The 15,609-nt window shown below is 38.4% G+C and overlaps 1 protein-coding gene across 1 annotated transcript in view; it reads left to right on the top strand.

The window, feature by feature from the left end:
* Positions 1-15,609, top strand: part of LUZP2 (leucine zipper protein 2) — a 445,330-nt gene that overhangs the window by 221,591 nt on the left and 208,130 nt on the right. Inside the window, exons 3-4 of the mRNA XM_060157750.1 lie at positions 1,070-1,140; positions 14,257-14,338. Coding sequence (XP_060013733.1) covers positions 1,070-1,140; positions 14,257-14,338 — 153 coding nt within the window. The remainder of the gene's footprint in view (positions 1-1,069; positions 1,141-14,256; positions 14,339-15,609) is intronic.

Raw genomic sequence — 15,609 nt, 5'->3', positions numbered from 1 at the left:
GTTTTACGTCAAGCTACTCTTTTCAAATAAACAGAGCACCTTTTATTGGCTGCTTCCTAATAATGATATCAATCAGTCATTTTAGGGAAAAGGATTCTCTTGTGATGCTCACCCCACCACATCTATATCAGAATGCTTAACTTACTACATGAAAATTGTTTCTAGCATTAGGCTGAAAAAGTGGTGAAGGCAGACACTATGGCTTTGTTGTTAATTAAATATTAGGTAAGCAGCATGTTTGCCATTCTTGTTATTGTCAGTTCCTTACCTGTCATAGCTGCTCTTTTTACAAACAATATTATTGTTTTAACTTTTAATATCAAAAAGGATAGGTCACCTTGTTAAATAATATACTAAGTATAAATAAGAAAGTTTTCAGGGAAGGATTAACGGGTCAGATTCTCTAATGAGAAAAGCTCAGTAGGCTTTTCTCTTTTAATTCAGGGTCTGTCAATGCTGAATTTGCCAGAGTAAATAAACAGTAATGACTGTTTTTTCTTTAATATACTATCTATACAGAACAGTTACAATTTTAAATGGCCCTAGTTTTTCTGTGCATTGTAATGCGTTACTCATAAATAATAAATAGGCAAGACCAAACAGGTGCATGCCATTTGACTGCTTTCATCCTGATGTATTATTACTTAGCTTATTTAGGGAGGCCTTTTATGTCCCCTTGTGTTTGTAGAAACTATGCCAGAACCAGTTTAACATGCCTGCAGAGAACATAGTAAAACTTCAAATGAAGAGCAGAAGATCTGTTTTATATTCACTTATAAAGAGACCTAGGTATTTGGAGAGTACTTTCTCCTCCACTGAACCTCTAAAGGCTGAATCTCAGTTCATTCCCTTTCACTCACTGTGTAGCACTTGCACCACTTGGTGTCATAAATTGTGCATCCTGAGAGCCCATGTGCATCCTGAGAGCCATGGGGACCATCATGGCCTCGTTTGTACATTCTTATTTCAGGGCATAAGTGCAGCCACCCCTTGTGCCATAAACACAAAAGTAAAGTAAGCTTCAATTTATCACGTGAATAAGACTTCCTTTTCCCACTTTTCTTATCAGAATTTGAAAAATGATGAGAAATCTGCCAAAACTGATGTTCAGAAGCTTCTGGAAATAGGTCAGAAACAAAGGTAAGGCTGTGTTTTCCTTTTATTTTCTTAGTTCTTTTCCTCCATAGCCAAACTCCATTCAGAGACTTCACAAGAATAAGTTTATTCTAAATGCATTCATTTCTTTATATTCTTACTTACACTTTAATGTATAAGAATCTTGTTGAAATGTAGATCCTTATAAAATAAGTGTAGGGTGGCTCTTGAGGTTCTGCATTTCTAACACGTTCCCTGGTGATGGGTGATCCCGATACTGATGCTGCTTGTCTGCAGATCTCAATTCAACCGTTAAGGATCTGGAGTACTTTCCTTTATCGTCCCACTAAGATGGGCCCACATAAGTCTGCCCATCAATAGATCCAATAACAATGACATCAGTGGGCCGTTGTTTTTGTTTTTGTTTTGTTTTCAGATTCTGTGATCTGAAGTTTATAACTTGTAGAGGACTTTGGCCTTTTTTTAATAGTATCAAAACTTGATCGTGGCGATAGTGGTGGGGGGTGGTAAGAAATGGGGTAAACTTAACGCAGTAGAATTGGAACAGTTTTATTATTGTTGCCGTGTTTATTTTGGAAGGAAGTGAACTATGAGCTAGATTTCTATGCAGTATTAAAAAAACTATATGACTTGAAATTGCTTCTCAAGGAAAAAAAAAAAAAAGCCAAGGTAGAAACAAGGCAGCATTTGTTATTTGTTATACGTTTACTAGAGGCTCTACTAGATGCTTTATATTTTTTTTTCTTGTTTCAACACCACAAGTATAGATTAAATATTATTGTCCCCATTCAGTAAATGGGAAATTATTGCTCAAAATGCTTAAGTGAATTGATGAGAGTTGTGTTAATTGGAATTTGCTCTGCCGTCTTACCCATAGCCATACCCTTTCAAGATAGTTTACTGATTCAAAGCAAAAAGCTGTTTAAAAAGCTGACAGATGCTACACTATGTAGTCCCTTCTCACCATCTTCTATCTTCTCCACTGTCCTTGCCTCTTGACCCAGAAACCTCATGGCTTTGAGGCGATGACATGTTAAAAATCAAATCAAGCATCTTATATTGACTCTTGTTATTATTTAAATGGAATCATTATTTATTGAACATGAAATTCTCTCCAAAGTCCAGTATTAAAAAGATGTCATATAAAATATGAGTCTGAGCATGTTTCCAAAATTACATGATTTTAAATTATTTTATTGGTTTGAAATAATCCACTTTTTAAAACACCTGTGCTCAATATCACACAAGTATATGTGATTCACTGAGTTAGTGGAGAATTATAAACAATATTTTCAATAGAAATAGCTAGTCAAAATGTTACCAAGCCTAAGCTTGTACTGCTCCCTGCACAACAGGCCAGTAATCAAGAGACGAGTTCTTGAGGCAAGAAATAGTGACTTTATTCAGAAAGCCATAAAAACCGAGAAGATGCTGGGCTTGTGCCCCAAAGAACCATATCGCCTGAGTTAGAATTCAGGCTCCTTTTATATACTAAAACGGCAGCCTCCGGAGGGCATGTGTTAATTTTTTCTTCCCTGCAGTCACTCACAGGTAGACCTGGTCAGGATGTTTCCTGTGAGCTAAACAAAGGAATTTTAGCTTAATTCTCATTACCTGGGATGCAGGGTTCCCAGAGATGGACCATTATGTATAATTTAAGCTTATAGGCAACATCCCTTTAGTGATCAACTTGTAATAGAATACAAAATGTTCTTCCCTATTACAAAAACAGACCAAGAGTCATTGAAAATTATCACTTTTTGTAGTCTTCCATGTTGGGAAAAGATAATAAACAAAAACATAAAAATAGAAATGACTTCGGCATAATGCATGTGCAATACCAGTGACAGGGTTGCAGTGACTGAAGAAGACAGATTGAGTCAGGAAAGATCAGAAAATAAAGCTGTTGTGCATAGACTGGGACCACTCAAAGGTTAGCTCAGTGTGGACTTCAGAATAAGCAACAGAAAACCCATTCATGAAGCTCTGTAAAAGAATGATATAATTAAAGAATTATATTAGGGGAATTATTCTGACAACATTGTTCAAGGCAGAAAGAAAGAGACATAGACCAGGTTGAGGAAAGTTCCCCTAGAGAAGAGACAGAGAGATCTCATCAGTGAGGACCATGGAGTGAAAGAGCAACGAAATCAGCCTTTCTTTATTGCAGGAGAGACACAGATGAAGAGACAGGCTTATGCATGATGTGAATAAGGAAAAACCTGTTCCTTTAGCTTACTGATATTTTCTTAAATTATCTATGGTTGTTTCTACATGACACACAAAATATCCAGGCAAATGAGGAAAACATGGTTGGAGTTATTAAGAATTTCAGGCCATCATCTCTACATTTGGCATGGTATACAGATAGCCAGATGATGGACCAAGTTTTTCAATGAATGTGTTAAATGGAGCATATATTTTGCTATTGTGATTTCAAAGTTTTATCCAAAATTATAAAATTTGTTAAAATGCATAACTTGTATAATGTACCCAAAGTCAGCATGGAAAATTCAATAAATCCTAACAATAGGGTTTTGAGATTTCTCAAAAGTATAATACATTTGATATATTAGTTTTTGCTGTTTAGTTAGAGTTATAAAAATCATGGTTATCTGAATGTGAAGGAGGCTATATATCTCATTTCCAAAATAAAAGAGATTAATAAACAGTAAAAGAAAAAAGTTATCTCAGACTATAAAAAGTATTAACTGATGGCAAATTTAGAAGTATTATCAGAGCCTGAAAGACTAAAATGTATTGCAGATGCCATATACACCCAGTTCTCAGTAACTACATGTCCTCTGGGATCCTTGTCACCTGGCCCTTACCTGGCGAAGTAGTCCCTAGAAGTCGTGCTGCTTTTATGTGTCTCTGACATCACGGGCTACAGTTAATTACCTCATAGGTGTCTCTACCAAAACAAAACTGAATCAGTTAGAATTTCCTTCTTGGAATTGTAACCAACAGGCAACTAATAAAGTCCCTCTGTGTAGCTGTACTAGATTGTAAGTAAGTAAACGCAGAGGATATGGCATGGTCGTAAACAACCAGGTAGTGAGAGCAGCATGTCTTTCTGCTAAAGAGGTACAGAGAAAGGAATGTGTATATGTGTGTTTGTGTGTGTAGTGTACGTGTGTGCGTGTGCACATGCACGCATACTTTTACATGAGAAGGAGAAAGTTGCATTGACTCTTGATTGTTACATTTCAGAAATATTTAGACAGCTTAGGTAATATTCATAGAAGAGTCCTCCGGTTGATGGAGAGACTTTTAAGCCATACTATGTGAAGAGTGAGAGTAAGTAACCAAAAAATAGAGACCCTGGGAGATAGGAGAGTACCCTGAAGTTTCTGAAAAGCTGTCTTGAAAATAAAAAGGAATAAAACATTTTACTCTCTACGGTGGATGGTGGGTAGAGATTTTGAGAAGGCAGTTTTGGACTCTGTGTACTAATGGATTTTAGTATATCGAGTTCTCTGTAAAGGAAAAGAATGCCTGAGATAGTGGCAAGGTTTCTATCTGTGATGTTATGACAATACAATCTGGTAACCACATGAAAAGAATACCTTCCTGTAGGGTGAGGTATTTTTATATTTATAATTGGGGATGGAAGATGTGTGAAACAACTGCCTTTTAAAATCCCTTGTAACCATGAAATTCTATGGTAAAATGTACTCAACATCTGAGAAACCCTATCACAGTGTCGCTGGAGCCAACAGTTCTTTAGAATTCAAGCTTCAGTTTAGTGCCAAATAGAGCTCAAGAGTAGCTCTACATAGTTTGTGCAAATCCCATTTGGTGGAGGGGGGGTGGTCGGAGTAGAACTGAGCAAGTTGTGGGACAGGAGTTTGGGGCCACCTAAAGCATGGGAGTAGTGAGAATGTGCAGAAATAAGTCTGAAAAAGGAGATGGAGAGGTTCAGAAGTTTCAAAAGTCCCGCTTTGCCATTCTGTCTGATAGCTTTCCTCACCATGAAAATGAGAATTCTGTACCTTCTCCAGCTTTTAACAGTTTTTGCAACTTATTTTTTTCTTACTCCCTATTGCCTATAGATGTCAGTATGTGGGCATTTTTGAATATATATACATATATAAACACTTATTTTAATTTTTATAAAATATATGAATTTTATCATTTAATTTTAAAATATATGTATCACTTTAAAATAAAAATGAGAATTTTAAAACCCAGAAATAACAAATAAGTATTAAAAGATTTTATTATAACTTTTTTCTAGTTGGAAATATAATAGTCCTATTGCATTTTTATTCAGTACTTGTTGAAGATTTGAGTGTTAGGAATAGAATGTAGATCCTTCCTTCTTTCTTTCTCTCCGTCTGTCTCCCTCAATAGGGGTAGTATAATGACTCTCTAGAATTTGAGCACATAGTCTGCAGAACACAATTCCACCACCTCTTTATGTATCAGTTTTCCATTTTATGGACTGCCTGGTATACTGTAAACCTACAATATATGTAAATATTACTATTATTTTGTATTATATTATGCCACGCATGCTCTTTGTGGAAAATATCAGGAGAAATAATGGAAGTCTACATGTGAAACAATTCTGATAAATAAAACCGGTTTGAGGCCGTAATGGAAGCTGAGAATTAAAATCCACTTTAAGCAAAAGCATGTTAAAGCTTTACCCAAACAAGCATAAATCATCTAAAAACCAAAGTGACTGTAATTATTTTATAACTTGTTCCTGTTATACGTTGCCTTGATAAACAAAATCCAGATTGATTCCAGCGATCGTATAGACTCTCATGGATATTCCTAAAATTGAAACTGGGACCTAATAGTTTCTAGAGTAATCATTAAATCCTTCTGCATGAAAGAGCAGCTTGTGGTTGTGCAGGATGTGGTGGTCAAAGAATGAACACAGGGACCTCAAGTGGTGCCAGTGGTTGTGATAATGGTTTCGTGTATTACGTGATTATTTTCCAGGCATTTGCTAAGCATTTTGCCTATATTACATCTTCTAAACCTCACTATAAACCTATGAGGTAGTTCTATTATTGTGCCCATTTATAGGTGAAAAAAAAAAAAAGAGTCTAAGAACATGCTTTCCTATCCCATAGTCTCTTTATTGTGGCTACACACCAAGAAAATATTTTTGTTCCAGAAGTTGTCTTTTCGCTCTAGACTGGGAAATTTAGTTTGTCTGCTGGTAAGACTAGAAGAGGTTTCTGTTTGGTTGTTGCTGTTGCGTTAAAGGAGTTTATTCCTTTAGTCATACTTAACACACACCTACACACACACTGACTCATATACTGTAATCTGCTATCTGAACTTTTTTTTTGTTTTACATCTTTATTGGAGTATAATTGTTTTACAATGGTGTGTTAGTTTCTGCTTTATAACAAAGTGCATCAGTTATACATATACATATGTTCCCATATCTCTTCCCTCTTGCATCTCCATCCCTCCCACCCTCCCTATCCCATCCCTCTAGGTGGTCACAAAGCACCGAGCTGATCTCCCTGTGCTATGCGGCTGCTTCCCACTAGCTAGCTATTTTATGTTTGGTAGTGTATATATGTCCATGCCACTCTCTCACTTTGTCACAGCTTACCCTTCCCCCTCCCCATATCCTCAAGCCCATTCTCTGGTAGGTCTATGTCTTTATTCCTTTCTTACCCCTAGATTCTCCATGACTTATTTTTTTTAAATTCTATATATATGTGTTAGCATACGGTATTTGTCTTTCTCTTTCTGACTTACTTCAGTCTGTATGACAGACTCTAGGTCCATCCACCTCATTACAAATAGCTCAATTTCGTTTCTTTTTATGGCTGAGTAATATTCCATTGTATTCCATTGTATTCCATTGTATGCCACATCTTCTTTATCCATCATCTGATGATGGACACTTAGGTTGTTACCATCTCCTGGCTATTGTAAATAGAGCTACAATGAAAATTTTGGTACATGACTCTTTTTGAATTAGGGTTTTCTCAGGATATATGCCCAGTTGTGGGATTGCTGGGTCATATGGTAGTTCTATTTGTAGTTTTTAAGGAACCTACATACTGTTCTCCATAGTGGCTGTACCAATTCACATTCCCACCAGCAATGCAAGAGTGTTCCCTATTCTCCACACCCTCTCCAGCATTTATTGTTTCTAGATTTTTTGATGATGGCCATTCTGACTGGTGTGAGATGATATCTCATTGTAGTTTTGATTTGCATTTCTCTAATGATTAATGATGTTGAGCATTCTTTCATGTGTTTGTTGGCAGTCTGTATATCTTCTTTGGAGAAATGTCTATTTAGGTCTTCTGCCCATTTTTGGATTGCGTTGTTTGTTTTTTTGTTATTAAGCTGCATGAGCTGCTTGTAAATTCTGGAGATTAATCCTTTGTCAGTTGCTTCATTTGCAAATATTTTCTCCCATATTGAGGGTTGTCTTTTTGTCTTGTTTATGGTTTCCTTTGCTGTGCAAAGGCTTTGAAGTTTCATTAGGTCCCATTTGTTTATTTTTGTTTTTATTTCCATTTCTCTCTGAGGTGGGTCAAAAAGGATCTTGCTGTGATTTATGTCATAGAGTGTTCTGCCTATGTTTTCCTCTAAGAGTTTGATAGTTTCTGGCCTTACATTTAGGTCTTTAATCCATTTTGAGCTTATTTTTGTGTATGGTGTTAGGGAGTGATCTAATCTCATACATTTACATGTACCTGTCCAGTTTTCCCAGCACCACTTATTGAAGAGGCTGTCCTTTCTCCACTGGACATTCCTGCCTCTTTTATTAAAGATAAGGTGACCATATGTGCGTGGGTTGATCTCTGGGATTTCTATCCTGTTCCATTGATCTATATTTCTGTTTTTGTGCCAGTACCATACTGTCTTGATTACTGTAGCTTTGTAGTAAACTCTGAAGTCAGGGAGCCTGATTCCTCCAGCTCCGTTTTTTGTTCTCAAGATTGCTTTGGCTCTTCGGGGTCTTTTGTGTTTCCATACAAATTGTGAAATTTTTTGTTCTAGTTCTGTGAAAAATGCCAGTGGTAGTTTGATAGGGATTGCATTGAATCTGTAGATTGCTTTGGGTAGTAGAGTCATTTTCACAATGTTGATCCTTCCAATCCAAGAACATGGTATATCTCTCCATCTATTTGTATCATCTTTAATTTCTTTCATCAGTGTCTTATAATTTTCTACATACAGGTCTTTTGTCTCCTTAGATAGTTTTATTCCTAGATATTTTATTCTTTTTGTTGCAGTGGTAAATGGGAGTGTTTTCTTGATTTCACTTGCAGATTTTTCATCATTAGTGTATAGGAATGCCAGAGATTTCTGTGCATTAATTTTGTATCCTGCTACTTTACCAAATTCATTGATTAGCTCTAGTACTTTTCTGGTAGTATCTTTCGGATTCTCTATGTATAGTATCATGTCATCTGCAAACAGTGACAGCTTTACTTCTTCTTTTCCGATTTGGATTCCTTTTATTTCCTTTTCTTCTCTGATTGCTGTGGCTAAAACTTCCAAAACTATATTGAATAAAAGTGGTGAGAGTGGGCATCCTTGTCTTCTTCCTGATCTTAGTGGAAATGCTTTCAGTTTTTCACCATTGAGGACGATGTTGGCTGTGGGTATGTCATATATAGCCTTTATTATGTTGAGGAAAGTTCCCTCTATGCCTACTTTCTGGAGGGTTTTTATCATAAATGTGTGTTGAATTTTGTCAAAAGCTTTCTCTGCATCTATTGAGATGACCATATGGTTTTTCTCCTTCAATTTGTTAATATGGTGTATCACGTTGATTGATTTGCGTATATTGAAGAATCCTTGCATTTCTGGAAGAAACCCCACTTGATCATGGTGTATGATCCTTTTAATGTGCTGTCGGATTCTGTTTGCTAGTATTTTGTTGAGGATTTTTGCATCTATGTTCATCAGTGATACTGGCCTGTAGTTTTCTTTCTTTGTGACATCCTTGTCTGGTTTTGGTATCAGGGTGATGGTGGCCTCGTAGAATGAGTTTGGGAGTGATCCTCCCTCTGCTATATTTTGGAAGAGTTTGAGAAGGATAGGTATTAGCTCTTCTCTAAATGTTTGATAGAATTCGCCTGTGGTCATCTGGTCATCTGGTCATCTGGTCCTGGGCTTTTGTTTGTTGGAAGATTTTTAATCACAGTTTCAATTTCAGTGCTTGTGATTGGTTTGTTCATATTTTCTATTTCTTCCTGATTCAGTCTTGGCAGTTGTGCATTTCTAAGAATTTGTCCATTTCTTCCAGATTGTCCTTTTTATTGGCATAGAGTTGCTTGTAGTAGTCTCTCGTGATCTTTTTTATTTCTGCAGTGTCAGTTGTTACTTCTCCTTTTTCATTTCTAATTCTATTGATTTGAGTCTTCTCCCTTTTTTTCTTGATGAGTCTGGCTAATGGTTAGTCAATTTTGTTTATCGTCTTAAAGAATCAGCTTTTAGTATTATTGATCTTTGCTATCGTTTCCTTCATTTCTTTTTCATTTATTTCTGATCTGATTTTTATGATTTCTTTCCGTCTGCTAGCTTTGGGTTTTTTTTGTTCTTCTTTCTCTAATTGCTTTAGGTGCAAGGTTAGGTTGTTTATTCGAGATGTTTTCTGTTTCTTAAGGTAGGATTGTATTGCTATAAACTTCCCTCTTAGAACTGCTTTTCCTGCATCCCATAGGTTTTGGGTCATCGTGTCTCCATTGTCATTTGTTTCCAGGTTTTTTTTGATTTCCTCTTTGATATCTTCAGTGATCACTGCATTATTAAGTAGTGTACTGTTTAGCCTCCATGTGTTTGTATTTTTTACAGATCTTTTCCTGTAATTGATATCTATTCTCATAGTGTTGTGGTCGGAAAACATCCTTGATACAGTTTCAATTTTCTTAAATTTACCAAGGCTTGATTTGTGACCCAAGATATGATCTATCCTGGAGAATGTTCCATGAGCACTTGAGAAAAATGTGTATTCTGTTGTTTTTGGATGGAATGTCCTATAAATATCAATTAAGTCCATCTTGTTTAATGTATCATTTAAAGCTTGTGTTTCCTTATTGATTTTCATTTTGGTTGATCTGTCCATGGGTGAAAGTGGGGTGTTAAAGTCCCCTACTATGAATGTGTTACTGTTGATTTCCCCTTTTATGGCTGTTAGTATTTGCCTTATGTACTGAGGTGCTCCTATGTTAGGTGCATAAATATTTACAATTGTTATATCTTCTTCTTGGATCGATCCCTTGATCATTATGTAGTGTCCCTCTTTGTCTCTTCTAATAGACTTTATTTTAAAGTCTATCTTGTCTGATATGAGAATTACTACTCCAGCTTTCTTTTGGTGTCCATTTTCATGGAATATCTTTTTCCATTCCCTTACTTTCAGTCTGTATGTGTCTCTAGGTCTGAAGTGGGTCTCTTGTAGACAGCATATATATGGACCTTGTTTTTCTATCCATTCAGCCAGTCTGTGTCTTTTGGTGGGAGCATTTAATCCATTTACATTTAAGGTAATTATCGATATGTATGTTCCTATTCCCATTTTCTTAATTGTTTTGGGTTTGTTATTGTAGGTCTTTTCCTTCCATTGTGTTTCTTGCCTAGAGAAGATCCTTTAGCATTTGTTGTAAAGCTGGTTTGGTGGTGCTGAACTCTCTCAGCTTTTGCTTGTCTGTAAAGGTTTTAATTTCTCCATCAAATCTGAACGACATCCTTGCTGGGTAAAGTAATCTTGGTTGTAGGTTTTTCTCCTTCATCACTTTAAATATGTCCGGCCAGTCCCTTCTGGCTTTCAGAGTTTCTGCTGAAAGATCAGCTGTTAACCTTATGGGGATTCCCTTGTGTGTTATTTGTTGTTTTTCCCTTGCTGCTTTTAATATGTTTTCTTTGTATTTAATTTTTGACAGTTTGATTAATATGTGTGTTGGCATATTTCTCCTTGGATTTATCCTGTATGGGACTCTCTGTGCTTCTTGGGCTTGATTAACTATTTCCTTTCCCATATTAGGGAAGTTTTCAACTATAATCTCTTCATATATTTTCTTAGTCCCTTTCTTTTTCTCTTCTTCTTCTGGAACCCATATAATTCGAATGTTGGTACGTTTAATGTTGTCCCAGGTGTCTCTGAGACTGTCCTCAATTCTTTTCATTGTTTTTTCTTTGTTCTGCTCTGCAGTAGTTATTTCCACTATTTTATCTTCCAGGTCACTCATCCGTTCTTCTGCCTCAATTATTCTGATATTGATCCCTTCTAGAGTATTTTTAATTTCATTTATTGTGTTGTTCATCGTCACTTGTTTCATCTTTAGTTCTTCTAGGTCCTTTTTAAATGTTTCTTGCATTTTGTCTATTCTATTTCCAAGATTTCAGATCATCTTTACTATCATTATTCTGAATTCTTTTTCAGGTAGACTGCCTATTTCCTCTTCATTTGTTAGGTCTGGTGCATTTTGATCTTGCTCCTTCATATGCTGTGTGTTTTTCTGTCTTCTCATTTTGCTTATCTTACTGTGTTTGGGGTCTCCTTTTTGCAGGCTGCAGGTTCATAGTTCCCATTGTTTTTGGTGTTTGTCCCCAGTGGCTAAGATTGATTCAGTGGGTTGTGTAGGCTTCCTGGTGGAGGGGACTAGTGCCTGTGTTCTGGTGGATGAGGCTGGATGTTGTCTTTCTGGTGGGCAGGTCAACGTCTGGTGGTGTGTTTTGGGGTGTCTGTGGACTTATTATGATTTTAGGCAGCCTCTCTGCTGATGGGTGGGGTTGTGTTCCTGTCTTGCTAGTTGTTTGGCATAGGGTGTCCAGCACTGTAGCTTGCTGGTCATTGCATGAAGCTGTGTGTTGGTGTTGAGATGGAGATCTTTGGTAGATTTTCGCCCTTTGATATTACGTGGAGCTGGGAGGTCCCTTGTGTACCAGTGTCCTGAAGTTGACTCTCCCACCTCAGAGGCACAGCACTGACTCCTGGCTGTAGCACCAAGAGTCTTTCATCCACAGGGCTCAGAATAAAAGGGAGAAAAAGTAAAAAGAAAGGCAGAAAGAGGGTAAAATAAAATAAATAAAGATAAAATAAAGTTATTAAAATAAATAATTATTAAGAAAAAAAATTTTTAAATTGTAATAACAAAAATGGATGGATAGAACCCTAGGACAAATGGTGAAAGCAAAGCTATACAGAGAAAACTCACACAGAAGCATACACATACACACTCACAAAAAGAGAAAAAGGGGAAAAAATAATAAATCTGGCTCTCAAAGTCCACCTCCTCAATTTGGGATGATTTGTTGTCTATTCAGGTATTCCACAGATGCAGGGTACATCAAGTTAATTGTGTAGATTTAATCCGCTGCTCCTGAGGCTGCTAGGAGAGATTTCCCTTTCTCTGTTCACACAGCTCCCTGTGTTCAGCTTTGGATTTGGCCCCGCCTCTGCGTGTAGGTCACCTCTTCTTTGCTCAGACAGGACGGAGTTAAAGTAGCCGCTTATTTTGGGTCTCTGGCTCACTCAGGCCGGGGAGAGGGAGGGGCACGGAGTGCGGGGCGGGCCTGTGGCGGCAGAGACCTGCATGACGTTGCACGAGCTTGAGGTGCGCCGTGCGTTCTCCCGGGGAAGTTATCCCTGGATCCCGGGACCCTGGCAGTGGCGGGCTGCACAGGCTCCACGGAAGGTGGGTGTGGAGAGTGACCTGTGCTCGCATACAGGCTTCTTGGTGGCAGCTGCAGCAGCCTTAGCGTCTCATGCCCGTCTCTGGGGTCCGCGCTGTTAGCGGCAGCTCGCGCCTGTCTCTGGAGCTCCTTTAAGCAGCGCTCTTAATCCCCTCTCCTCGCGCACCAGGAAACAAAGAGGGAAGTGCTAAGTCTCTTGCCCCTTCGGCAGGTCCAGACTTTTTCCCGGTCTCCCTCCTGGCTAGCCGTGGTGCACTAACCCCCACAGGCTGTGTTCACGCCGCCAACCCCAGTCCTTTCCCTGCGCTCAGACCGAAGCCCAAGCCTCAGCTCCCAGCCCCGCCCTCCCCGGCGGGTGAGCAGACAAGCCTCTCAGGCTGGTGAGTGCTCCGATCCACTTTGCCCGCCGCAACCCTGTTGCTGCGCTCTCCTCCACGGCCCCGAAGCTCCCCCAGTCCGCCACCCACAGTCTCCGCCCTCGAAGGGGCTTCCTTGTGTGTGGAAACCTTTCCTCCTTCACAGCTCCCTTCCACTGGTGCAGGTCCCGTCCCTATCCTTTTGTCTCTGTTTTTCCTTTTTTCTTTTGCCCTACCCAGGTACCTGGGGAGTTTCTTGCCTTTTGGGAGGTCTGAGGTCTTCTGCCAGTGTTCAGTAGGTGTTCTGTAGGAGTTCCACGTGCAGCTGTATTTCTGGTGTATCTGTGGGGCGGAAGGTGATCTCCACGTCTTACTCTTCCGCCATCTTCCCCCTCTCTCCTATCTGAACTTTTTGAAGTGATAGCTTGGGTGATAAAATGAAGGCATAGTAATATAATAAAATTTGTCATAATTGAGAAAATCCTAAACCCTTGAGAGGAATTCATATTTATGAAAATATTTATATTTTTAATGTGAGACATGGTCCTTATGTCCTACTGAACTTGAGACACAATATGTATATATGTGCAGATGTATTTTTTATTATCTCCAATAAATGAGGCAGCTTTCGCATTAAATATACGTCTTTTTTCTCTTTGTTTTTACAAAAAGTCTCAGACCTTATACAGGATGTCTAAAACACAGTGCTTTAGAATTAGTTAATGTGGAGCATGCAAGGGAATGATAATTTTATCCCATCAGCAAGTCTATGTTAACTTTTTTTCTAAACAGCATGTTTACACCCTGGCATGCTGTCACTAAAATTAGCTTTCTAACTCTAATTATTATATCGATTTGATTTAACACATTATGTAGCTCACAGATGATTCACACAGTAGGATTCTTATAAGACACAATAGTAAGGCAATTTCCCTTAAATACAGCTTGCTTTTAGTGCTTGCATGGGAGAGAAGACTCTTTATTACCAGAGTCCTGAGATACATCTTGTATGTTTAACCGTGGCTTTATATATTCTAGTTATGTTTCCTAAATGTATATATACAGCAAAACCTCCTTTCATCGTGTAAATAGGAAATAAGAGATTTATATGATGTCTCTCTTTTGCTCTCTATTTTCTACTAAACAGAGAACAAATGAAGTCTCTCCAGGAGGCCCTGGAAAATCAGCTTAAAGAGACAACTGAGAAAGCAGAAAAACAGCAGGCTACTGTAAGTGTTTCTCTTCTGTGTCCTTTGCTTTGGGCCTGGAAAATTGTTAACTTTTTTCCCTAAAATCATTATGGAACAAATACACCTGTGACAAATATAAATGAAAGTATAATGAAAACAACACAATCAACAAGATTACAAAAATACTTAGCAGCAATCATTTCAAAAAAATATTTTTGTTGTATTTGATTCTTAGGGGTCTTCTGATTCCTAACCCTTATTTATGGATGAAAAACTCAGGGCAAGAGTGTTGGTGTCGGGCCTCCTATCAGTGGCTCTTGAATTTTGGGGTGTGACCTTGAACTAAGTTAAACTATACAGATCCCTAAGCCATACCCTACATCCACTGAATAGACATCTCCCAAGGGTGGCTACACCATCTGCCTACTTAATCAACTACACAGGTGATTCTGAGACACCCCAAAGTTTAAGAATCAAACTTCTCTCCAGAATTTCTCTCTCAAAATGATGTTCTATTGACCCTCACGTTTCAGTTCTTATAACTAATATTCACCACGGGCAGGACAGATAGTGTTCTGGATAGTAGTGCTAAAAACTAGATTTCTACCTCATTTCCCACATGCACTTATGTACCATTTATGGAGATTGAACCTTTTATCTTGTTCCAGGACTTGAATCTATTTCAAAATATAGTATATTAATAGAAAATTTGAGGTATAGTAAGACCAATAGATCAGGAAACAATTACCTTTGGAAAGATAGTTTATTTCTCACAGTTCCCAAGAGGGGGGCATGCCACATGACCGGGGACCACGCAGGCAAGCACCAGGTCAGGCACAAGGCAAAGGAAGGTGGGGAAACTGTGGACAAGACCCTTTACTGTGGTTTCTGTGGGAAGGAATGGGCTAGGCAGGGTAAGCAGGCCTAGGATTGGCCCATTTGAATGATTTCAGCAGGCTCTGGGGCACAGGGACTATTTTTCTGGTACCCGGCCCTGGGGTGATTAAGGCAGGTGGACAGTCGCCTGAAGTGTGAGAACTCAGTACAAGGGGTGGCTGGAGTTCTAGGCTCTGTATTGGTTAGTGTGTATTTGAAAAGCTTACCACCAGGAGGAGTGGGTGGCGAAGGAGCAGCGATGAGGAAGGCAGGAGGTCAAGATAGGATGATGCAAGCATATTACTGGGTTGTCCATAACAAGGCTAGTCTGCATATATGTGTAAGGTAGATGTTAAAGCATCAAGTTTACAGAAGCTAGAAACTGGACTAATACAAGGTCTCCATCCAGGCTGATTACCTGGGATCCCAGCTCC

The sequence above is a fragment of the Lagenorhynchus albirostris genome, chromosome 9 (assembly GCF_949774975.1).
Source record: "Lagenorhynchus albirostris chromosome 9, mLagAlb1.1, whole genome shotgun sequence".
NCBI classification, from domain to species: domain Eukaryota; kingdom Metazoa; phylum Chordata; class Mammalia; order Artiodactyla; family Delphinidae; genus Lagenorhynchus; species Lagenorhynchus albirostris.
This window is presented reverse-complemented; position numbering and strand designations above follow the sequence as displayed.